The sequence below is a fragment of the Camarhynchus parvulus genome, chromosome 4, assembly GCF_901933205.1.
Source record: "Camarhynchus parvulus chromosome 4, STF_HiC, whole genome shotgun sequence".
NCBI lineage: Eukaryota > Metazoa > Chordata > Aves > Passeriformes > Thraupidae > Camarhynchus > Camarhynchus parvulus.
In genome coordinates, this window is record NC_044574.1 from 47,024,977 (window position 1) to 47,051,464 (window position 26,488).

General features: G+C 39.1%; 1 protein-coding gene across 1 annotated transcript in view; it reads right to left on the bottom strand.

The window, feature by feature from the left end:
* Positions 1 to 26,488, bottom strand: part of COL25A1 (collagen type XXV alpha 1 chain) — a 298,445-nt gene that overhangs the window by 64,586 nt on the left and 207,371 nt on the right. The window contains exons 8-12 of the mRNA XM_030947161.1: positions 25,977 to 26,036; positions 24,018 to 24,125; positions 20,924 to 20,959; positions 9,301 to 9,327; positions 6,826 to 6,870 (exon numbers count right to left, since the gene is read on the bottom strand). Coding sequence (XP_030803021.1) covers positions 6,826 to 6,870; positions 9,301 to 9,327; positions 20,924 to 20,959; positions 24,018 to 24,125; positions 25,977 to 26,036 — 276 coding nt within the window. The remainder of the gene's footprint in view (positions 1 to 6,825; positions 6,871 to 9,300; positions 9,328 to 20,923; positions 20,960 to 24,017; positions 24,126 to 25,976; positions 26,037 to 26,488) is intronic.

Consider the following 26,488-nt stretch of genomic DNA (forward strand, 5'->3'; position numbering starts at 1 on the left):
TAATGTTCAGAAGAGCAGGGAAAATATTCTTTTCCCTATGTTAGACCTTTATTTTCTTGTCTATACAAAGAATCAGTGAAAAGAGGTGAACATGTACAGCCCATAAGATGATCTATGTCCTAGCCCTGATGAACATTCCCAGTGCACCGCTAAACAAGCTTTGTGCCAGGGAGCCTCCCTTTGTCACTCTGCACGTCTTGCAGGCATGGCAGTCTGGCTTTATGTGCAGATATTTTTACAATTCCAGTAAGCCTTAACATAAACCCCCAAAATAAACAAGAAAAACCAAACCACATAACAAAAATAAAAATGCTTTGCTCAAAGTAGTTATGAAGCAAAGAGCTGTTAACTTTTGCAGACGAGTAGATTCTTCCTTACTCAGATACTGTGTCATTTTAGACATGTTCATCCCAAAAAATGATTTTGATTCTTGGCATGAAAAAAAATTATAATATTTCTGTTAGGAAGTATAGTTAGTTATTTTTCTTCTGTTTAGTTCCTTTTATCTATTTATTATTAAAAACATGTGTTAAAACCAGAGTGCAAAATGCTGTAAGAGTAAAACTGGAGTGTAAAATGCTGTACAAGTACACTTCAGCCCCACAGGTTGGTGTTTTGGAGATGAGCAAAAAGCACAGCTGACTTTTAAGAGGCTGAAAATGATGACCCTGTTATTCAAGGAGTGATGCATGCAAGGGAACACCGGACACTCAACAATGCCATTCAATGCAACAGTTTAAATCAGACTGCTTTTCAACCTGATAAAATGGAAGAAGCTATAAAGCTAAATCCCCAATGTCACATGTTTTTTACATTCACCAGGCCATGGCTAATGTCTTTCCTGACTGCTGTTGTAGTCTCTTTAATTGCATTGACAGCAAAGGTGTTAGGTTGCAGAAACTATTGTCTTGAGCACATCAGCTAGGTTTCAAACCAAGGCAGCATATTTTTATCTTTTCTTTCATAGAATCACAGAATAATTGAATTTAGAAGGCACGTCTGGAGATCACCTTTGAGACCCTTACTTGGATTCTACCCAGTATGTCCATGTCTTTCTTGTAGTGAGGAGCCCACAACTGGACACAGTACTCCAAGAGTGGCCTTGACAGTGTTTTTTTCCCATTTAAAGAGTAAATTTTTGTATAGTACATCTAACTTTAGCTTACAGCTCACCCTTCTCCAGTCATGAACCCCTGAGAAATTATTACTCAGTAACAGAGTGATGGTAATCATTCTAAAACTTTCTAGTGTCAATAAAACCCAGCCCATGATCCCAGTCAGAGAATTTATGAGGGCTAAACTGCAACCTCACACAAGAAAAATATGTAAGACCCAGAGAAATTGTGTGAAGGTACCCTAAGAGCATCCCCTTGGAACTTTTCCCTAAAAGGGATGGAGAGTGGGGAAGATGCTGTAGCGAGGGGTGAAGTGTCTCGGTACTCAATTTAAATCAATTGTTACTTACCCCTTCTGCCCTTCTGCATTCTTATTCTCAGCTAAACCATACTGCAGAAGTTGTCCTATGCAATGAGCACTGTGTGGAACTACCATGATACACCAAAATAAGAAACAATTCTCTCTCCTGGCACTGAGGTGGGCTGTGATTTCCAAAGGCCACCTCAGCAATGTGCAGCTTAACTGACACCATGATGGAAAGAGCAAGAGCTCCATGGGATGCTGGGGTACCAGCAGCATCTTACCTGAACATCCTCTCTATCAAGGTTCTGCTGCACCAAAGCAGCAACAAAACTACCAGATGCACAAATGTCATGTCCCACATTGGTAAACATGCAGATCTTGCATTAGAAATACTGTTTAGGTAACCCTTGACTTCTTTTTCATATGAAGTTATTTTTATCTTGCCTTTGTGTAACTTGAACAACCCCCTAACTCTTTCCTGTATTTGGGCAAAGAACAACTTTCAACACTCTGCTCAATAAATAGGTGTAGCAGTTTCCTCAGATACTCTTGTTGTAGGGGCAGTCTTAATGCTTACACTGAAGTGAATCTGAATTTGGTGAGTACTCAGTTGTATAGAGCATTGCTTGGGCTCTGCTGGTAATATGAGAAAGAAATCTGTCAATATGAACTCATAAAATCTACTTCATAACAGGTCTGAAAATATATTACCCACCAGAGTCCATATTAAAGGAGTTGAGGCAGTTGAAAGCATGCTTCTCCTTACTGGAGTGCTTTCTGCCCCTGAGGCATATGCCTTCATATCCAGAATTAATCAGCTAAAAATAATATGGCTGGAGGCCCCAGCTTTTCTTGTTTGTAACAGAAAAACAGCCCAGAGGCTGCACCTCTGAAATAGGTCTTGTTTTGGTGAGATGCAATAACTCTCTACACCAGCTGGTTGATATCCACCTCACCCTGAAAGAAAGGCTGTCAGTATTGCTATATTTTTCAGTCACTAGAATGTAATCAATTTAAGGATAAGGAAACACAAGAGGCCCCAAACCTAATCCAGTCTAATTTTACTCTAAAATACATAGATGAGGACAGAGGGTAAAAAAGAGGTTTTTCAGATATGTTACTATGATTTCCATTTCAAACCAGGGTGGAATTCAATTCCTTTCAACCGGCTTTTTGCACCCCTCAAAAGTAACTTAAAATTGTTTGTTTAAGGACTGGAAATCTCTCCTGGCCCACTCACCAACTGAAATTAAGTGGAAAGTCTCTTCAACAAGACTCAGCTGGCCTGCAAACCTGTCTGAGAATTTGTGAACTATATTTATGATGTTTCCTCCCTTTATTTGAAAAAATGTTAGTACGTGCATACCCTTCCTCATTTCACTGAACAAATTTGATATTGTCACCTTCAAAATGTGTTCCTACACAGTGCTGTACACAGTAATAAGGAAATACATGTAAATTAGAGAAACAAAAAACATGAAGAATGCAGTAAGAAATGTGCATACCCAGACTCTGAATCTACTGATATGAAGGAAAATTGTTGTGAGGTTTATCAAATTGCTATTGCAAAGCTACCAGAAGAATTTGAAATGAAGGGATCTATCCTGACTTCCCATTCTGTCTTCAATATACTCTTAGAAAAAAACCCACCAAAATATCACGTACTATGTAAGAAAAAGTGATTTAAGGAAGTTTAGAGCAAGGGGTTTATGCACTCCAGACAAACTCTTATTTGTAACAAAGAGAGTTATTTGCACAAACTCCAGAAACTGGGTTCCTTCAGGCCAAATACCATCTTAACTTAAGGAACCTCTGCTTTTCTCTTTATGTGCTGCTGCAGTCATTGACAGCACTTATCAAATCAGCAGCACTTAACAAATACCAGAATATATATTCTATATTTGCAGAGTTTAACTTTCCAAGAAGCCCTTTGTGGCCATTTCAACATGATTAATGTTTGGATCTGATATCCTCAGATCACTGCAACCTCCCAGCACCATGCAGAATTAATGCTTTTTTGTAATTTTCAAGTGCCTGAGGAACTTCTGCCGGGGATGGAGAAAGGGAAGTTTATCTGGCATTGCATCGTGATAGAAAGAAGCCTGTGGACTGCACAACAGTCTGCAAAGGAAAAGGAGTCTGAAAAGGAAAGATTCCTTATTTCAGCAGGTTTTGGTCCACTCAAAACAACACCATTCTCTCCAGCTGCAGGTACTGCTAAGCAGCTCCTTTCCAGTTACTGTTCTCCAGATAAACTTGCTGCAGTTTCTCAAATATAGGAACAAATGAAGACTGTAAATGTCCTTGCAAGACTACCTGTAATGTTTCACTGGATTTGGCCTAACGTGTGAAGGTTTTATGGCAGTGATTTTGTCACTCTGAATACAAGAAAAATCTACTAGTTAACAGTCCTGCAAAAACATGTGGGTTGTGTAAAATCACACTTCCTCTAATATCTAGAGACTGTCTAAGACAAGTGGTTCATATGTTAAGGGATTAAAACATTGTTCTAAGTGCACTCAGAATTTATGATCTCATTCCCAGGCCTATGGTCAGACTTGTCAATCATCTCCCATAGCTCAGTATTTCAATTAAAGAAGAGGTGAAACAAAGAAAAAGGAAAATTACGGACGCACGTAGATGATGGAGATGACCTTACCCTGTTTTTTTCAACTGCTTGAGGACAGAGCAAAGCTAATTCACTGCAGACATTCATTGGCTGAAAAACACTTCACTGTCCAAATGAGAAAAGCATTCGCACACTTAATTTTAAGCATGTGCTTAACACTCACTGCCTTTTAAACCAAGGAAAAATATTAATTTGGAGCTTAGTGCACTGCACATGCTGCTGTCTGACAGAGCGAGCTCACTGGCCAAAAGGCAACCAAGACAGTAAGGCTTTTGTAAAGTCCTTTGACAACGTCACTTCTAAAAAGGGGATGACTCGCATCACACATGCAAGTTGAACCCAACTATTCTGCAAGTCACCATGAATCTGAATGAGTAACGCCAGAAGTGCCAGCAGCTGGCTTACAGTACAGCCCAACTCTTAAAATCACCACTCTGGTCCTCATCAACATCTCGCGTGCTGCACTGCACTGAGAATCTGTTTTTTCATAGAAATTGGAAGAACTGACCTTTTGATAGCAAAATATTAACATGGGATTGCTAGGCTGCATTATACTTTCTAACTTTAGACAAACACTGCTCCAGTGTAAACTTCATTTCTACCACTGTTTCCAAGCTAACAGAATTTTTTAATCTATTTATTAAAGAGATAGCAACATTCAACTTTCTAGTATTATGATAGCAACATTCAATCTGCCTAGTATTATGAAAATAATATATTTTTTGAAAATAAGGAAGTGGTTTCTAGTCAATATCAACCAACAGTTGAGAAATCAAATTAAAGAATGCAACAGCAATTTATTTTTATCTGTGTGGCTTTTGTCCTGGTCCCTCTGTTTTACTTTAGTAATTCAGGGTTTTTTTTTTAAAGGTCAAAAGTAAAGCAGTCCAGCTACACTAAAAACACACTGACATCTTTAATAAAGTGGTAATAATTTTAAAATGTCTGCAAAGTTATAGATGTGAAGAATGTCGAAGTAAATCAAATAAATAGACACCCATAAATTGAAAGTTTTGGAGTTTTTTAAAAGCACAATTTAAAATTAATAATCAACATTTAAAGATGTGTTTTCATCTTCCCATAATGTTCAACTGCACATTTCTTTTATGCCCACTGAAATATGACAGCAGAAAAGTCTATGTGGTCTCCTAAAAATAGATATGCAACAACCTTGCCAAAGAGCTTAAAAAAATTCCCTGTCTCCCAAAATGACACATTAATCACACATTTGAGACATTTCATTAATATCAATTTTTTCTGCTCATTTGAGTGAATTTTTCTGGCTGGAGTTTGCATGATTACTATTAAAAATAAAGTTCTTGAATAAAATATGAATCATCAGTTCTGTTTTGTTCTATTCAAAGCAGTTTCCAACTTCACCTATCCAGTCTTCTTACATATTCCTACAGATATGCCACAAAGTAAATTTTCACTGGCCCTTCAATCAAGCCACAAAAATTAATTGAATCATGTACAGCAAGAGCATCTCAGTTGGTAAGCACTGTCTACTATTTCTGTTGCAAGTGAATGCAGTTATAAAATATGAAGGAAAAAAATCTGAGGACTTAATGCAAATTTGTTTAATATAATTTTCTCATTACTTCTGCTATTAAATGTATATATATAGTTAATTCTAAATATTTTTATTTTAAATATACATAATATATAATATAATGTTTCACATTAATTGTAACACTCTGAATAGTTTAAAATAAATTCTTATCACTATCACTAAAGTGAAATAAATGATAATTACATTATTTCTTATAACCATTCTGAAAACACAGGTCTAATATTATGTATTATGCTATTAGAAACAATACATCCTAATACATTTTTTTTCTTTTTTAGGAAAGAAGAACTAAAAAGAAAAGAACTAAAAGTAAATTATTTGAAACAACACTTATTCCTAGGGCTCTTGGTGAGGGAAGTCGAAGAGAGGATTGTCTAATACAACCCTTATTCACCACCATCTGCTGCTGCTTGAACCTGGTGAATACATATATCATACATTTTCCTTTTGGCATCCCTTGCCAGTGCTTTTGAAGTTCACTAGAAATGCTAGGGTTTGTGAGAACAACAGATGGATAATACTCTTTACAGTCAAGGAGGTATACTATTCAAACTTCATCACCCAGATTTGCCAAGAAACCTTAGCAATGCTGTAACACAGCCCTGCTGCTTTATTGTGACCTCTCCTTAAGGAGGGTCATTCTGAACTCTGACAGTGACTTGCCTAAATTAGCATTTCCTCTTGGTTGTATTCAAAAATATTTGTTTGATTTATTCCTCTGTGTTTTCATCCCCAAAATTCAATTTGAAATTATCCTCCAGCTGCACTTCCGTTTCTTTTTATTTCTCTATTTATAGGTTGTATTAACAATGTATTGGCACCACATCAGTACCCAGTATCAATGTGTTTGCATTATGAGACTGAGTTAACAAAAAGTAAAAAACCCTTTGTTTGTTAATATGCTGACTCAAGTAACACACTGTTAATATGCATTTCTTTCTACAACCTATCAGTCATCACCAAATTTGAGCGCTAGACTTTCAGCTTAATTAATTACATTTGCTGCTTGTTCAGGTAAAACTAGAAAAAAATTACTTCAGAGCACAAAGCACATTATGCTATATTATACATGGCCTTTCCCATGAAGCCAATTTGAAACCCCAGTTCTGGATATAAGGTTGCATATTGTTCACGTGAACAAGCCCAAAATTGCTTTAATCCACTACATAAATAATGGCAGTGCTGAAAAAGTCAGAGAACTCACCACTTGTCCATCTCTCCCTGGAATACCAGGCACTCCAACAGAACCCTGGAGGGAAACAAGACGCCAGTGTTTAGCAAATTAAACAGGTCATGAAACCTTTCATCTCATAATACAGTGTTTAGAAATACTGGTGAATGTTTGCTTATTGGAACTGCAATAAATTTTTCAAGAACTCATTTTTACCCAAGCTGAGCTCTCCTTTCAGTTGAGATTTTATACTAATTAGACATATTCTCATGCTGTACATTTTAAAGACTGTATGGCCTTTTCCAGAAACAAGCTTCAAGCTCGTGTTTTGTAATGTTGTGGATGCTTCACAATAAATCCTAGAATTAAAATGCTATTCCATTTAATGCTCTCAGTAAGTTTTGAGACTGATCCCATGCAATCAAATATAGCACCTGAACAAAACTATTAATGCTTCTAGAGGGATCATTCAAGCTCAATAACTTGTAGCACCAATCAATCTCAAGGCTTTTAAGAGATAATATGCAGTGATTCAGTCTGACAGTACAAATTACTTTGAAACTCCACCAATATTAGTGCAATCAGAATTAAAAGGTCAATACAGGCCAAACACAAGTGACAAAGAAGGGCAAAAAAATTAACAATGACTTCTAACATTGAGAGATCTTTTTTATAAAGCTCACACACTGTAAATTTCTATGTGATAGTTTTTTGAAGATCCTTGTGCAACTTGCTATGGAAGTTCAATGAAAATACAAAGCATGAGGAAAGCAGGAAAGCTGCATCTGCTTGGACAGCATTCTCCTCTTATTTTATAAAGATGGTGCTGCTCAGTAAGGGAACTGAAAGGATTGCTGCATGGCAATTCCCCCTCTACTTTGCTTAGAGGTGTCACTAAAATTATCACCAACACCCAAAGGAAATGTGTTCAAAATGGATGCAGACATTTGTCAATTAATAGAGTTGGAAAATCCTGTGAAACGGGAAAAGGAAGCAACTCATGAGGGGTCTCAAGAATCCTCTAAGAGCTAGTAAGAGAGCTTTGAATCAGTAAGAAATAATACACTGCATCCAGCATATCTCCTTGACTCACAATGCTCTCTCCTTTCTCCCAAAGCTTCCACTTTGGCATCCTTGTTGTCTCTTTTTGCTGAATGCATGGTCATGGCTTTAAGCTGCTGCAAAGGGGCCTGAGTGAACACTTCCACATCTCTGTATCATTTTTCCAGAAAATCAGAAGGCAAAGCTCAGGAGGGCATTAAACCATCAGCCTCAATAAACTATCCTATGTATAACAGTTCCTACTCTCAGTGGCAGCTGATTATTTTTCTTACGAAACACAGGATGTTAGAAAGTGTCAAATGAAGCTGATTCTACTGTGATAAGTAAATGTTTATCAGATATTCAAAAATTCAGCAGCACGTGGGTTTTGCTGATGTTGTACACGCAAAATCTCCTCCGCCACAATTCTCAGGGTATAGCTTTGTAAGGGCAACTTAGACATGAGCCACATTCCTGCATTGCCAAACACAAAGGGTAATCCTCTCCTTCAGCCTGCAAACTCCATACAGCCCACGGCTGCCAAAATTCCACCAATTTTTGTAATTTGGGATTATGTTTTTACATATCACAGGTTTTCTTTCTTTTGTAAAAAAGTTTCATTTTAACAGATGCTTCACTCTAAAGAACATTATCTCAGAAGAAGGAAAGCAGGCATCCTTCTCACATATGTCAATACTACTTATTTCTTCCTCTTTTTTTTTTCCTTTATACAAATTATAGCTGTTTTATTAAATATCTTTGATACAACTTTTCGATCTTTTGAAATCAGCTAGAAAATTACTCACCTTGGTGGTATGCGAGTCAGATGCCGGAAAAGTACCACTCACTAGCTGTTACTGCTGATATTCTGAGGACTGTTTTAATGGCGTAATTCCATAAATCCTAAACTCACTCAATCACACCAAGGTAGTCAGCTTTAATGAGTGTAAATAAGGCTGAAGGCATTCCCAGGAAGGCAGGTCTCAGGTTACCGGAGGAACAGGAAGACACCAGCAGACCACCTGAACACCACGGACCAAGCACTATTTATCAGCAACACCTACGTCCTTTGTTTCTGCTGGTCAATTCTTGAGTCATATGGCACTGATCTACTTGAGTAGAGACATGCATTTAATCAGAAACTTTATCTCCCCACCTTTCACAACGCTTTAACTTTGGTTTCCTAATCATACCAGTCTATGAATGAGAAAATTATAGTGACCTTTTCACCTGAAAGTTAAGCAGACAGATTGAAAACAGTCTGCTCTGCATTGCTTGAACTTATGATGGGGGAAATGAGAAATCTTGTGTCTCACATTATATGGCTCCATTTTGCAAAAACATAATTCAGAACCTGAGCTAATTGATTCAATGCAGTGTACAGTAGCTTATTCCATTCACATTTTCTGCATGCAATTTGGCACAGGAGGAATAATCACTTTCACAGCATTGTTGTTTATACTATACCTTTTGTCCTGGAGGCCCCTGAGGTCCCTGCAAAGGGAAAACAATTCAATTAACATCAAAACTCCAGCCAATTTAAACTGAAATGACTAATTAAGACTGTCTTATTGTGTAAGCACTCTGATACTGGACTGAAACCAGCTGATGTTTTATAAATCAAAGAAAAGTAGGAGTTTATGCTCAAAACGCACAATGAATCCTTCCTCTTCACTGTTGGAACTGATCTAACTACTACCCAGAATACTCAAATTTTCCTCTTTCTAATCTTTTCTCTTCCAAGCCATCTGTTTCTTCTAATACTGACAAATCTCCCAGCATTCAGATGACTGTGGTTTTTCTCTCTTGTATCAGCCAAGAGCCAGTTGTGTGTCCACAGTAATATATCAGCTTGTCAGCATAAAAACAAGGTTTATGCAAACAACCATTTTTGCAATGGAGAGAAGCATAAACCTCAAAATCTTCTCACCTTCTAAGTATCAGCACACATGACTGTGTTACACCCAACTTGTCATGCGTGCCATCATTTGCAAGTTAAGAGAAAAATCTTTAACTTGAGAAATCGTTAAGAATGCTCTTGGAAAGCAAGGAACCACCATTTTGTCCCCATGACCTGAGAAGGCAGGAAGAGATAGCTCAGGAAAGCTTAACTTTCCTTAATGTCATACAGGAGTCAAAGTCTTGTTGATATTAAGAGGACCCATTTCTCAACTGGTGTCTCTGAAGTATCCAGGTGGCCACAGAGGAGAGGGGGAACAGAGAGAAAGTAGATCAACCAACCACATCTAGGACACCTTGGCAGTCTGTTTTGGTAACAGACAGACGACATCCAACACAGTTCTATGCAATTTTGTCCTCAGGTTCCTACTATGGGCACTGGTGCAAACTGTGGGTGCTGGTGGTGTACCAAGCAAAGTGAATTCGTAGTCCATAAGGGTGCAAAACCCAGCACAAAAACTGGGGAATTCAAATCCTTCTGATGTGAGAAAGAATAAAAGAAGAACTGATTGATACCAGAACCGCAATTATTCAGGAAAACAAAAGGATTTTTGCCTCAAAATGTTGTGACTCTGATTTTATTCTTAAATTAGTGTGAAGTTAGGCAGAATCCTCCACTGTCAGTAGATGGAACATTTGCTTGTTGGAACATTGCTCTGATGCAACTTTAAACTGCTAACAAGGAAAAGCTCCACTGGTGGTAATTCTGAGTGCTGTATCCACTGATGTGGATGAAAGTCTTGCAGTTTTAAATGGGGATTGGTGTGTCTAAGGTTTGGTATCAAGTCTTGCAAAAGCATAGATCAATGCCCCTTCTTGAAAGTTTTGCCTGATTGTTTTAACAGAAGAAAGGTATTGTGAGCATCTCCTTTAGACTGCAGAGACAGATTCTGATAAGGGAAACCCACCTTTACTCCCTTGCCTCCAAAAGAAAGCAGAAGTACCTCAGCACTCAGCACTGGTGATGATCAGAGCAATGAATATAGTGAACATCTGCTTTTTCAGATGGAGAAAAACGTCCCCAACTCACAGTGTTCCACAAAACCTGCTGTTTAAATCAAGTCTTCTTTTCAGTAAGTGCTTGAGAGTGAGTGATCTGCTGGGCAAGGAACCACAAATAGAATAACAAGTCCACAAACAGTGTTCTTCCCTTTCTTCGAGTGCCTGACACCATCCTTTTCTTTTGTAAGAAAGACACAAGTTTGTCTAGCATATTAAAAATGCCAAGAATTAATGCTCAAACTAATGCTTTCCCTACAGCAATGGTATCAAAACAGGCTCCAAATGTCTACATCCTGGGCATCAGTTGTCTGTTGACCTGTTGCAAACTAACCTGCTACATTTCAGGGTTATTTCAGGTCTTGGGAAAAATCCCTCCATCAGTAGGCCAAAGAACAACTGAAGACCTCCATCACAGCTCATACCAGCTATTTTTATGTCCAAGGGATGGATATATCAGTTTCTAGCTACTTAAGAAGCTATTAAAACCTTCTAAAGACCCTCAGCTATATTAAATTACCATTTGGGATCCCTTAATACAATACCACTGTATGAAGGAAAAATTATAATTCACTTACTAATATTAGCCCCAAAGCAACCTGTTAAATGTACTCTCTGTTGAGGACTTTCTGCCTGGTGCTTGCAGCTGTCAGCTGTCAGGGATGGATATAATTCAAGACAGCAGAAAACATTTTTTTTTCCTAGAATTTCCTCTTCATCCCTGACATCATTCCAGCTTCTCCAGATGAGCTACTGAATATGAAAATATTTACATAGTAGCACAGTCTTGCTCTTATGATGACTTTAAAATGAATCATTCAGAGAAAAGATGCAGCAGATACTTTTCAATAATATCTTATGCAATTAGAAGTTTTCCATTTCTGGTACTTAAGCTTTTACTCAGACTGGAAGCAGCCCTGGTGTTTCACAGCCCCTGAGCCACATGATGACATGAACAGTCCCCAACAGCACAGTTACCTTCAGAAATGGTATGGTATTGGCTGAAAAAAACAATTTCAAAGAAAAGTTTACCTAAATTGATACATTTCATAATTTACATAGGATAACAAGTCCTTCTTATCCTTAGAATGTTCTGATTGCAAAACATAAATAGAAACAATTTTTCTTTAAAGCACTGCTCTCTAGCACTGGGAAAAAAGCTCAAAGTCATTGGAAAATTAACAGCTCATTCACTGACAGCTCTCGTCTCTCCCCCACATAAGCCAGCAACCATTTAACAGAAAATGTGAAATTAGGTTACTAGCAGAAAACTTTTTAAAACAAAACAAAACGAAAAAGCCTGTAGAACACCTCAGAATGGTACTTATTTTTCTAGAATTGACTAAAATCTCTGATCAAGGCACAGAATGACACTGGAGAGAAAAAAAACAACCAAAAAACCCCAAAGCGATAAGGCTTTAGCTTATTTCCAGAGGAATAAGTGGCAGCTTTGAAAAGAATCTATGTAGAAAATTCCACATGAACACATGGATTCTCCTCCCATATTACTCTACTGAACTGGGGAGCATCCTGTGGTACCCACTTGATGAACAGACCGTAAGATCAGCAATCAAAATCTCTATGTAGGTCTGGAGACAGAAGCAGAAGAAATATATGAAACTTTCCAAGCAATTCCTCAGGATGCTTTGTTTTGATGTTTTTCTGTTTTCCTTCGGCTGCTCTGTGCTCCGTAAGGAGCTACAGCTATTTCCTAGCCCTGTTGTTTGCTCCAGCACATCCAAAGGGATGCTTTGCAAATGCAGGCTCAGCTAAGCTTCCCCCTGGACAGATATTCTGCCCCTGGGTGCTGGCGGGCATTGCAGAGCTGCTGCCACAGGTCCCCACTCACTGCTCCCAGGCCCAAGGCCTTGGCTCTGCACTGACCCCACACAAAGACACAGAATCTGCTGGAATCCCCACCAGCTGCAGGCTCCAGCTACACCACACGTAACATACTGCCCCTCTGCCACCAACATATCTGGTGTATGAAGGAGGCAAAGCAGAATCATACAGCTCTTTAAAACCACTGGCTGATCAAGAAAACAAAACAATCCCAGAAGTACAGAATTCTTTCACCTCCTAACTACATATACATATATATGATACCTGTCATTGATCAATGACAGATTATGTTGATAGCAAATATTGGACTTTTGCCTGCATCATTGAAAGCTGCCAGAGTTTCCACAATGGGATGTTTAGAATCAACTCCTAAACCACTGGCAATTGATGTCAAAAAGCTCTTTTATAAAGAGCATTTAGGCTTCAAGAATTCCAAAGAAACTCTGTGAAAACTGTTCAGATGAAGTGACTGCTCAGCATTTTTTAGGATTATGCCACTTTTCCTCAAATTGACACATATTCACAGAGGATCCTCAATTGAGACGGCTGAAAATTTTGGTTGCAAGAAGTCTTGAATAGCCCAGAATAGGAAGATAACTAAATATAATGAAAATAAAATATAGTTCTTGCTCTTTCAGCCATCATGAACATTTCAGAAGAGCCCTTTGCCATCACGTCCAATTGAGTAAACCAGCTAGGCAGCTGTAACAATCCATTGCAGGGCTGAATTCGGTTCTCGTTCAAATAACTTCACAGTAGGAGGATGAAAAATGAGGTGTGTTGCTCCAAAGAAATTCAACTGCCCTCTGTGTTTCTCTCGAGAAGGAGAATTACTGATAATATCTAAACATTTGGAAAATTGGGTAACTTAGGATAAATACAAATGTGTACAAAAGTCTTCTACGCAATTGTGTTTTTTTAAAAGGGAAAATATTTCCACTGTGACTGGCCATTCTTCAATCACTGTCTTTGGAAATCAAACCAAAGCTCCAGAGATTGTAGCATGTCAAGTCTCAGCATTATAGAAATAATTGAATGAAGCTGGACATTTCAGTCGGTCCTTAACAAGTAACTATTCAGAATAAATTAAAAAAAAAAAACTCCACAAAACAAAATACATCAAAAACTAACAAAAACTCCTACAAACAAGCAAACAAATCCCAACTCGCCCTGACCCCTCCTAAAATCAAACCTAACTAAAAGATTTACCGAGGTGTAGTAAAACAAAGTTTGGGGTCCAGCATTCTTACTACATCTCCCTTCTAACATTACAGTTATATTTCCTTTCTACACTTCATATGTTCCCTGCGTTTTAGCAAGCTGGAAAATAGGACAACTCTGCCCAGTAAAGGTTAAAGCTGCAGTTTCAAAGAGAGAGAGAGTAATTCAAGGTGTGATACATTAGCAACGTTTTGTATTCAATTTCTAAAGACTTCGTTGCTTAACGTTTAAAGAAATGGATGAATTAAAAAGTTGTGGCATTTTCAATTTGCAGGTCTGGCGCAGGAATAATGATTTGTTTTACAAGGTGTTAGAGTTCATGGACAATGAGCACAAACACCAAATGAAAATGCCTAACAAAAACATAATGAAAACATGAATGGTTTTGTACACTGAATAAGTTATACAGCAAAATAGGTCACAATGGTGCACTACAGAGTCATACAAAAACTCTCTTATTCCAAAGCCTTGCAAACAAGAAAACCCCAAAAACCAGGACTGAAGAGCAACAAAACAACCAGAAGAATTATTTTTACTTCCATACCTTCTATGAAAGTAAAAGCTCTTTGTAACAGAACACCTCTGGGAAGTATTGTGTCTGTATTTCTATGAAACAAAAGAAGTTCCAGGACTGTTCCTGAGAACAGAGATTTTCCCTTTGCTGCCTGTAAGAAACATTAAACACTTAGAACAGAATCATGGAATTGTTTCAATTGGAAAATATGTTTGAGATCATTGAGCCCAAGTGTTCACCTAACACTGCCAAGTCCATCACAAAGCCATGTCCCTGACTGCCACATTTGTGCACATCCTAAATATCTCCAGGGGTGTTGATTCAACCACTTCCCTGGGCAGCCTGGTCCAATGCTTGACAACTCTTTCCGTGAAGAAGTTTTTCATAATAGCCAATCTAAATCTCCACTAATGCAACTTGAGGCACTTTCCTCTTGTCTTATCACTTGTTACTTGGGAGAAGAGATCAAACCCCACCTGTCTGCAGCCTCCTTTCCAGGTAGCTGAAGACAACAAGAAGGTCCCCCAATGAGCCTCCTTTTGTCCAGGCAAAACAGCCCCACCTCCTTCAGCTGCTCCTCACAGGACCTGTGCCCCAGACCCTTCAGCAGCTCCACTGCCCTTCTCTGAACACTCCACAGTGCCTCAATGTCCATCTGGAGTGATGGGCCCAGAACTGGACACAGCACTCTGGGTGTGGCCTCACCAGCGCTAAATAGAGGGGGATGATCCCTTCATTTTCCCACAAACCAATTTCTTACCAGTCTAATGGCAAAAAGAACTGAAAATGGAAACCTGAACTAGCAAATACATGAAGACAAAGCACATGTTTCATACAAAGCATTAATCTGCATTTCAGTGGAGCCTGTGTCTGGATCCCATTTCCTTTGTGTAAAATTCTGAAAATATGTACCTGCATGGCTGAGGAGTGTTTCATAAAGATTACAGTTTCTAGAATGCTAGTATTGAAATGTTCAGTGCTGTAATATTGATGCATCACCTAGATATAAGAACGATCAGTTAAGAAGAGAGATTAACTATGATGAAAAATTTCTTATAACTTCTTAAAAAGGAGTGACCCCCTCCCACGCTATCTGCCTTAATTGATAAAAAGTGCTGCTGTTAATTAGTGCTCAAGAAGAGCTTCTTATCTTCATTCTTCTAGTCATTGTTGTGGCAGCCATCACCAAAGTGCAGAGGTTACAAAATGCCTGACTCTTTTTCCTGAGATCTCCAGCAAGTTAAGCCCAGCGCAAGTGTACTGGTGTAAAAAGGAATAGTTGCTGTGAAAAGCACAGGCTGAGAATTTCCATTTCATCTGCTAGTTCTCATAAACTTTTGCAGCTAAACAGCTTAAGAACAACACCTTATAAAATTTACTATGAACATGCTACCAGAATAAAACAAAGAAGGCGCCTACAGAACTCTGGCCATTGAAAACAAAATCACAATTAGTAGCTTCCCAGAGGAGCTATGAAGATTCCCAGCAGCTGAGAATCTGGCCTTGACCATTGGCCTGAGAGGCTGGATTGAAACCAGCAGAACTTCGCAGACAATTCTGCCTGGTTCCCTAGAGTTCTTTTTAACCTAAGATGAAAAATAGTATTAACTCATTTTAAAGATGTGATATTCCACAGATTTAACTGCAATGTTACACTTTTCCACTGTCTTTCACAAATATGGCTATATCCTTTGGAAGAACATCCTCCTTTTTCTGAATAACCAGTGAAAGCAATACCATTATGTTATACTTTCTTGAACAGATGCCCAGCAAGTCTGTGTAAGCACAAAAGTACTGCTTTGGAAAACAATGTATCTTAAAGCAGAGGGATTTTGCATTTGGGTTAATAATCACAGTGTAGATTTCTTTTGCAAAGAGGCACCTTTACCTGAGTTCTCTGGTTATTCTGGAGTGTTCTGTTCATGTAAAACATATGCAAAATTACTTCTGTGTCTTTAAGGCCCATTTTGGGGAAGAAAATAATACACTGAGGCTTTCTTTCACTGACAAATGTGGTTGCACACTAAACATGTTTAAATTTACTTTTGAAAAAAGGAGCTGAAAACATAGCATATTTTAATATTCCAGATTTTTATTAATATGAACTTGTTTAAAATACTTTACACATAAAAGCACAAAAAAGATCTCCTAAATGGACATTAGGAACAAAACCATCCCATGCACACCTTCTACCCCACCGCAGTTTATGAACCTGAACATGTCCATCTGGCAGTGTCAGCCTTTAATATTTTCCATCACTGACTCTAACTTCTCATGAACAGTCTGCAACCAGAAATCCTAACTCTTGGGTAGAAAGGAATCACAAATCCATCTTTTATTCACTCTGAAAATGAGAAAACAAACTGGAAAAACTCTTGCGTGGTACTTAAAGAGTCCTTATCGCAAAGAACTGCAGACAAATGGCAGGGAAAGCAGGATGAATTATGAGAGGCAGGACACAACTTTAACTGAAAAGGTTGAAAAGCTGCGGAAACTACTGCCCTTCTCTCTTGAGTAGCACACATTTTTCTAGTTCCACATAATATTTCAAAACTTAATCCCTTTGGTCACCCCACTGCTTGGCCTCCCCCTGAATTCTCTTAATCCTTTCTGCACAGAGCAATGATACCTTCAACTCTTGAAAAAAGTACATCTGCAGGGCTCTCCAATGTCATGGAAACCAGACAAAAATTTCAACTGCAAGTCATTCTTTCATTCTCTTCTAACATTAAAGAGGCATGCAGTCACATTTTTATAACCTAAACCTCCATCTCACCTAAAAAGAAACTGAAATTTCTTGGCTCAAAGAGCAAACATATTCTTTCTGACACAGCAACATACAGAGTCAAAAAACCAAGTCTTGCAAAGAGTTCTCCCAAACATCTCAATGGCAAGGACAGACCAGCAAAAGAAGCATGCTGGCACTTAGTCAACCTGGAATGATTTTTAACAGAGACTCCTATAAGAAACAACAGAATCTCTCACATCCTAAATTGTCCCACCACTATGCAATAACCTACACTTCCTTTTTTACAATGGAAATAGGGAAAAAGAAAGGCCATTCCTTGTCTCAAAGATGAACTCTGTTGAGCCAAAGCAGAATTCATGTCAGAGAACTCCAACACTGTCATTCTCTGTGTATGGTCCAAGCAAAACTCTCCTGCCTGAGAGGGAGAAAAGTTATTACTGCCCTCTCTCAAAACATCACCCCAAAACATAATTTTCTTTTTTATTTACTAACACAGAACTTCATTAGATATGAAGAAAAACGTGGCAGCAGATTCTCAGTTGCAGCAAATTGCCATCTTTTCACTAGAGTCACTGGATTTCCTGTTTCATTTAAATAACATGAACGTTCCCAGAATTCCACATGCATTAAAATAATTTCAACTTTCTGTAAATCAAGGTACACATTGTTGCAGGTGTTGGGAGGAAAGGGTTAAACCTACAAGATTTGTTAAGGAGGAAATAATTTTACTCTAAATGACTTTGCAGCTGGGAACACTAAGAACTTTGGTGTGGGGAAACTCCCATTATTATGTCTGCTGTTGTTCATCCTCTGCCAGTTTTGAGAAGCAGAATTCCTGTGTGGAGACAACAGCCTGTCACAGACATGCCTGAGCCCTCTTTCTGCTGGGAGAAGGAGCGAGCATAGAAGCACAGCCTTGTGATAAACTGCTCCCACAGGAAACCTCTGATATATTGGGGCCAGCAGCAGCCCCACCCCATCCTTTCTGCGCACTAGGATGAGTTGAGCCTAACAAAGCCTGTACCCCTGTGTGTCTCTTTTCACTAGGATAAACTGAGCCTAACAGAGCTGGGTCTCTGTGTGTCTCCACTGCCTGGTGTTGTCAGCGAGGTGATGAAATAAATCTGCTCTTTGCATTTCAGCTGAGGCTTCCTGGTTGCCCTGGTTACCTGTAAGTATTGATTCATACAGTAGGTCACTCATTACTCAGTGTGTGTCACAGGCTCGTGGTACATCCTGGGGAACAAGCTGGAAAACACTGCTACCTAATTCTGTTGCAATATCTTGTACTCTTCAAGAAATTTATTCCCCTTCTTTTGTGAGAAAATACAAAACTAAGTAATTTCAAGCTATGCCATGGTTGGTTCACAGGTTCACACTAAATTTGCCAGCTCTATCAATACCATGTACATTCATCTAGAAATACCAAGGCATGCTACCAAATACAGGTGTAAAAAATGCTTTTGAAAGAGAAAAATGTTCTGTCCCCATCATTACAATCCAGAGGTCAGGCTTGCTGCTATCCTTAACTTGTACAGCAGCATGAGATTTAAAGCCTCAGAGAGTGTAACCCTATGGGCCATAAATAGCCTTCATCTTCCCAACCTTCAGCATGTCACCCAAACTGTATGGATTCCCTTCCAGCACTTAGTGCTCTTCTTGGCAGCATCCCACCTCTGTCTTGGAGGAAGAATCAGAATATATGCCACAGTAATTGCTTCTTACTGGAAAGGGCCTTGGACAGGTGGGCAAGCAGCAAACCACAGCACACTCCAACAAATGGAATTTTGGGAGACAGGACTGGTAGTACTTTTTGGAACTCATTGAATTCTGAGTTTCAATTTCATCAAGAAGAAAAACAGGAAGCTAACTCAGACTGAAGACTCTTGGGGTGAAACAAAGGCAAGTCCTTACAAAAGAATTCCTCCAGAAATAACATAGAAGCTCCTCTGGGCAGAGATCCCCATTTTCCTTTACTTTGAAAAGGTAACAGGTGAAAAATGCACAAAAAGAAACTCAGGCAGGAAAAGGCCTGTGCTCCTCACCACATAATATACTATTTTTTCTAGAAATGCAATCTTTTAACATACCTGTTGGGAAATCAGCTATTCCTGGAGTAGTATCTGAATTTCCAATATGGAAATAAATGAAATGCATGACGGAAGTTGTCAGAAACAGCTGAACAGTCCCTGAATAATTGTAACATTCTCCACAGGGAAGAGAAGTCTGCAAATCTGTACTGGCATAGAGAGTATGTCAGAAGCACCAAGAAGAATAAAAAGAAACTAATTACCTCCCTGACACTCTGATGCTCTTTACTTGATCTATACATAACCTAACATTTAAACTGTCAGACTGACTTTTGAAGCAGACATTTGGAGCTGGAAATTCATGTAATCTGGGATCTTCCTCCAACTCAAGCTTGCTGATTTGATTTTTAAACACCTTTTCTTCCTATCTAAACATAACTGCATTTAGAGAAACATAGTAGTGGTATTTTTTTAGTTCATACACACAGACGGTTACGTTAGAGCAGTGGGAATGCTCTGAGCATGGGGACTAAAAGGTGATGGATTAAAAGCCCTCAAGGATCCTGCGACTCTGCAGATCTGGTGCTCAATAGAAGGACACTTTTGCAGAACCTGAGTGAGTTCTCTCCAGAGGTCAAATTGGAGAATGTTCCAAATACAAGAAAACAAACCAAAAAGTTCCGTTCTTAGCTATTGTATCTATTCTTCACAGGCACTCGGAAACCAAAAGAATAGAGTAAAAAAGAGCCCAGCAGCAGGCTACAACATGAGGTAATACCTTTGCGAGGCTTTGATTTTAAAATTAATAAACCATTACAGCAAAATGAAAAAGTACAGGACTTCAACCACCTGATCACAGCAGATAGTTCCAAGTCTACGAATCTTCATTTTTTTTCTTTCAAAAGATACTGGCTTTTGTCAATTGAAAATATTTTGCAATTTGTCAAGGTAAAATATCATCACACCTGTTTAAATTTTCACAAATTCAGATAGCAATCATATCTGCAGTGATTGTTGAGCTGATTATTACTGATAATCCTCCTCCTCAGAAGCACTCAGGAATCAAAACCACATGCTCTGAGCTACAATCTGTCATCTTGCATAAAAATAAAAATGACCGCCTTTAGAGAGATCTTAAGGGAGAAGAAGCACTGCATGTTCCACCATTCTGGGAATATGTGACAGGCAGAAACTTATGATGCCTTAACCTGTGGTTAAAGCTGATTTACAACCAGTGGAGCTTCAATTAAATTCCAAATGAATCTGAAGTATTTGACACACACAGAGGAAAAAAAAAAGAAACCTCGGAACGGAAGAACTTTCTGAGAGTTTCAGTGCTGCCTCTTCACTGTTCTGTCAGGCAAAGGTCCAGAGCCCTTGCCACAGAGACTGCCTGAATTTTGGCCTGTAAAACTTGTAGATGGTTCCTGCGCTGCTCAATTGTCTCAAGGTATAAACAGCTCAGCTTCAGAGCCAGTGTGAAGAGGGGGCCAGGAATTGGGAACCCCCAGCTTGGTTCTTTTTTGTTTTACTGTGCCTTTAGCTGGTTTATTTCCTTGTGCTTCTCCAAGCTTAAAGAAGTTGTTCTTATGTAAAAGATGACCATATTTAAACAGAGGACATTTCCTTTCTTGTGTTTTCTTCACAAATAAGGCTTCAAATAGCCTGTGACAAAGGAAGGTCAGGAAGCACACAGCCATAAAGCTTTTTGGAATTTCTCCTTTTACAAGGTATATCTCTTGTTGTACTTTCTTATAAAACTGGAAGGATACTTACTGTCAATCCTTGTTCTCCTGGTTTTCCTGGCTCACCCTTCAAATAAAAAAAAAAGAGTGAATTATTCCAGCAACACATCTTGAATCCAGTTTTCTATCTAGTAATAAAATATCTTTAAAATTTCAATCTTAAAACAGGTATGGCAGCTAACTACACATTAAACATATTCATTTTTTGCTTTTTAACCTGGTAGTCCAAATCACAGACATCTCAAGAAGTACTTCACAATCATGTAATGGTATAGTTTTGAAGTCAAGAGTTAAGTACTGGTGTTCTGACTGCCCCTTGGTTCTAAACATAATATTCCATTCCACTGTGCTAAAGGACAATAGAAAGGTTATTTTCACATATGTGCTACATCCCACAGTTTATATATTCCAAGATTACTGGTCTGTATCATCACCTCAGTCAGCAGGCAGAACTTACTGTTGTCAATTACCATGTTCCATAAAACCATACATATTGGTATTCTGAAGCCATGAAATAATTACTCAGCTGTTAAATACCCGGACTGGCTTTCAAAATGGTAACCCATCATTTCCCCAATGTATTCTCTTTCTGTGGGCACAACTCTACATACAGTCAGAATTTATCTTCTCTCCTTTCTTCCCATATGAACACATATACAGTAAAACATATCAGTCATACAATATGGGCTATAAATACCCATCCAAAAAACCCAGAGCTCCTATCATTTTAGTGGTCTGGTTTGTACATCACTCCCTTGAAAACCCATCTGAGCACAGGGCAGTCCATGCACTATTGGATCAGCACAGCTGCATGGTCTTCTTTAGCAGCTTTGTCAAAAGAAAGCCTGTCATAAAATTAATGAGAGCTGTTCTGATGTTGTTCCTGGCAACTGAAAAGAATCAGAGCTGCTTCTCTGGCTATGCGTGCACTGCACTCAGAAGCAAACAGGCAGCATCTGCAAGCACACCAAGGACAGCTGGGAGCAAGAAGCCATGGAGGCACACGTTCCTGGCCAGTCACTGCCCCAAAACACCATCTTACAGCTGTGGCAACTGTAAACCTTCTTCCTTGAGAAGGACAGGCTGGAAGAGAAGCCCTGCTTTGTCTAACCCTGCAAAAGAGGCAGTGTCTGCCTAATGGTCACTGGTCACTCTAAGGACACCCTCCTATAGTTGTGTGATGCTGCAAGCCCCCAGCTCACAGCACAGTGCAGCTGCTGTTTTCAGCTCAACAGGTCCACACAAGTCTTTGCCTCAAAGACAAAGCTGTCCTTCCCTCTCAGCTAAGTTCTCCCTTTACAGCTCTCCTATTTGAGTGTGTATCACACAGCCATGGAGGAATAAGCCTTCTGAGGGTCAGGAACATTAACCTGAGGGTAGAGAACAGTAGCAAGGGACAGCAAACTGGATGTTTTTTACCTAAGTGCTTGTTTGTATCTGATTCTAAAGCAGTATTATGAACTGATTTTCCATAATGTTATAGGGCTTAAGATAGCCACAGCTTAAAAACTATAAAAAGAAACCCTCTCTTGCCATCTAAAGTCAAAATCACTACAGAACTATTATAAAATGAAATGACCTCATTGCATAAAATGCATGACTTTCCTGTTATGAAAAACACTAACGATCCCTTTGCTAAAAAGCACAAAGCCACATGCAGCCACACTGTAACTAGCAAGGCCAGCTGATTCTGCCAGCCCCATCTATGTATGTGAATTATTAAAACACTATCACTGCAGTCAGAAAGGGATCCTGGTTTCAGTCTTGCCCTTACTAGATCAAACCAGCACCAACTCTGCTGACCACAGTCCATTTAACCGCAATAAGAGAACACAAGGGAGACCCAGAAGAGGCCCAGAGCCTGATGTGCCACAGGGCTAACAAGAAATGAGAAGGTTGCCCAAGTAAAGCATTATGAGAGCTACAGACTTCTAATGTCATGTCATAACCTTGAGCTAGAACTTATGAGGGTAGGAGTGGCAAAACAGCCAAGCCAAAACAACAACAGCAGCAGCAGCTCTAGAGTCCTAGATGTCTCAACTGGCCAGCTTTGCTGCATTTTCAAGGAAATTTTAGCAGCATCTTACTGTTATCATGCTATATTACATTTAGACAGCTAATACCTGAATAGGGTTAGAACAGGAGTCTAGGTATTTTCTTTCTCAGTTTTAGCTAAAAAGGCCCTGCAGGAAAAATTTATGCGGTCCTGGCCCCATGTAACAAGTGATGCTTTTTCTTCAAGAAACCAGTTTCTGTTTCCAGTGCTGGTCCTCACCTTGCTGGTTCCCCATGCGCCCTCCTGGGCACAATCTTCACTTTTCATGGATGTGAACATGTGTGTGCATCTGTACATGTGCCATTTTATTTTTCATGTCTCTCTCGTGCCTGTGATTCCATTTCCACACTGATAACACAGTGCCATTCATGGTGAAAAGAGATACTTCTTTCAAAGGAATACAAATTAAGGAGGCCACAAAATATGAAACTAAAATCAAACACATACTTTTCTAAAAAATCATGTGTTTAGACACCTGTTTAAAAAGTGTGGGATTCATCCCTTGCCTAAAACAAACAATACACAATATACTGGATTCTGCTGCTTGTCCTAATGAAGTATGGTGGTTGAGCCAAAGAAAATGGTACTGTTCTTCTTGTTTAAAAATGGTAGAATTTAACTCCAAACTTCATCATACCCTGGGCAGCTTTAGCAGTTTATTACTTTATTCCACGACTTTTGAGGTTAACCCATTGAGAAGTGAGAAGTCAAGCTATGGTATGAGGCCTCAAATTCAGTTTTATCTTGAAGTTTGAATGGAAACATTTATTACTTGTGGAAAGGGGCAGACTCTCCTCACACAGCTATTAAACATCAGTGAGTGACTGAGAAACCTTAGAAAGTGTAGGGAAACTGACAGCGGTGGGAGGCGAGGAACTTTGGCGGTACTTCTGGCCCTGCTATACACTTGTTCTGTGTGTGTGGGACTTCAGGTACACCCTGAAACTTGACTGTGGTTCAGACTCCACACGTCTTACTTGCCAGTCTGACCTCAGAAAATGTCTTTGACACTCTGCTAGTGTACACTTGAGAGAAATGTGCACACTGTAGCAGCAGCAGAGTAACTCACCGTTAAGCCAGGCATCCCACGAGGACCATCTTTGCCAGTGTCTCCTGGGGGACCTCTGGGTCCTGGTGGCCCTGGAGGTCCAGGGGGTCCAGCTTGTCCTTGGTCCCCCTAAACCAATAAAAAACTCATCACAAAAATGGCTTTAGAGGCATCAACAACATAAAAAAAACCATCAGTTCACCCATAAAGAGTGCAAGACAGGCTGGAAGAAGCTGCCATGAACTGGACAGTGGCTTCTTCACTGCTTATGGCAGAAACAGCACTTTGCCTTGAAGACCAACAGTTTGTATAGGTCCAGTGCAATCGGCCACAGAGCAGAAGGTTCAGATTCTAAACTGCTTCTTTTACCACAGCACATATGCCAAAATTTGGGATGGTCTTGAAATATTTTACTCATCTAGTTCTCCAGGGCAAGTGACTGTTTTTGATAAGCATCTGTTTGCTTCATGATTTGCATAATCATAACAAAGCTGAGGCAAAAAAGAAAAGTTGCATCTGAGAATATACAGATTTCCACAGCAATTTTCCAAGCCCATGAATGATACATGGATAGATTACAAAACTGAGCATGGAAAATAACTGCTTCTTGATGGAGTTGTACATAATTTCCCATCTGTTTTGGGAGGCTGTTTTATAGTGACAATTAGCTAACTCTCTTCACTTTTACCTATTAATTTGTTAAAGTCAATTTTCAAGAGAGTTGTCAAAACATATTACCTTCCCCTCTAAAAAAGAAAAGACACCCCAAAATGGTGCTTTAGTTATTTCCAGCACATCACTGCAAACCACTGGAAAAAAGCTGCTGGCAAACATGGCTCACTTAGCAAAGCCACCCATAGTCTTTTAACTGTTAATACCATTAACAGTTGCTTTGTTTCAAAGCATTTTCAAGTGAATAACCTACTATAAGAAGGCATCTGACAAAAAGGTACAGCAAAGAGCAAACTGAATGTAAAGAAGAACCAGACTCCAGTGAGATGAAGCACTACCTTAATGAGGCGGCGTTTAATGAGCTGCTGATCAGCAGAGAGAAACCCATGATTGATTTTAGGAAACACCATCTGATCAGGCAGGTGAGGTCAAAGGTTGAAGATCAGAGATGAGAGAATTGAAGAATAGACATCAGAAGGCCCGAGAAAGAAATAAAGACATATTCATTAGATTTGCAATAGCTGTTATAATATGAACTGGTGCTTCTGCCTGAAAGAAACTGTGCATTTTATTTTGAAGAAAGATTACCTCTATTGTACAGGACATACTGCTATGATTTAAATCATATACAGTGACTTAAATGCATAACTGTTTTCTCCCCAGATTTTGCATGAGAATTATGCATTTGTATTAGTTTTTTCATTACCCAGGCTCTAAAAATCAGTATTTTAAATATTGTTCTTTCAGCAAAGTTTCTAGAGACAAAGCACCAGTTCAACTTTCAGTCAGATTTTCTAACCAGCATAGTGTGCCATGAAGAATGGTGTTATTTTTATAAAGTCTGAAGTTCCAGCTTGACCAGATTGTTTCCTGCTTAATTTGCAAATCCACTTTGAAAAAAATCTGGATGTACAGATTAAACCTCTGTATATCTAACACAAATATCTGACTCTACATGTAACCAGTATAGAGTTCACAAATATCTGACTCTACATGTAACCAGTATAGAGTGTGGACATTTTGCACACTCGTGTATGCCTTAGGGAAGCAGAACAACAGGAAACACTCATCTGAAAATAAAATCCTGACCAAGACCATGGGGAATGTAGGCATTTCCAGGGGTACACAGCTATAGATTTGATTCCATGCTCTGCATCAGAAGTACTTAGATCAATGCAAAGGCAGCGAGGGTTGGCTTAAATCCACCATAAGAATTCACTGGTATTCCATGCTAAAAACAATTTTTCATGTGCACTTTTATGCTGATACAGAGAGACCTGACTGAACAGGTACATGTCAGCCACAAACCTTGACGGTGAGGATCTGATTACTGTGCAGAGCAGCAACTGTGGGGAAGCCTGGCAGACCCTAGGGACACAGCACAACATGGTACGAGAACAGCACGACACAAACATCACAGAGACCATTTACTGACAGATAAACAGAACAAACACCACGTTTAGTACACCCCACACTGCCAACAGACAGGAAATGGCCTCTCTGTCATATGGGAAACAGAGTGAGGTCTGCACTGCACTGCAGATGCAAGCTGATACTTCACAATATTAAGAATATTAAGAGATTTTAGAAGGAGCAATCCCATGAAGGTGTCTCTCCTTAAAATTACAATAAATTGTTATGATCATTTGAAAACGGTTAAGACTATCAGCCAGCAGACGGTTGAGCCATTTTCAATTGAAATGTACTACAGCACTCGACATCTATGTGAAAAGCCTTGACTCTGGATTGCTGCAGAAGCTGACAGCAATGACAGTATGCTTTGAAGAGCTTTGCATAATTAATATCCTGCTCCTCATATT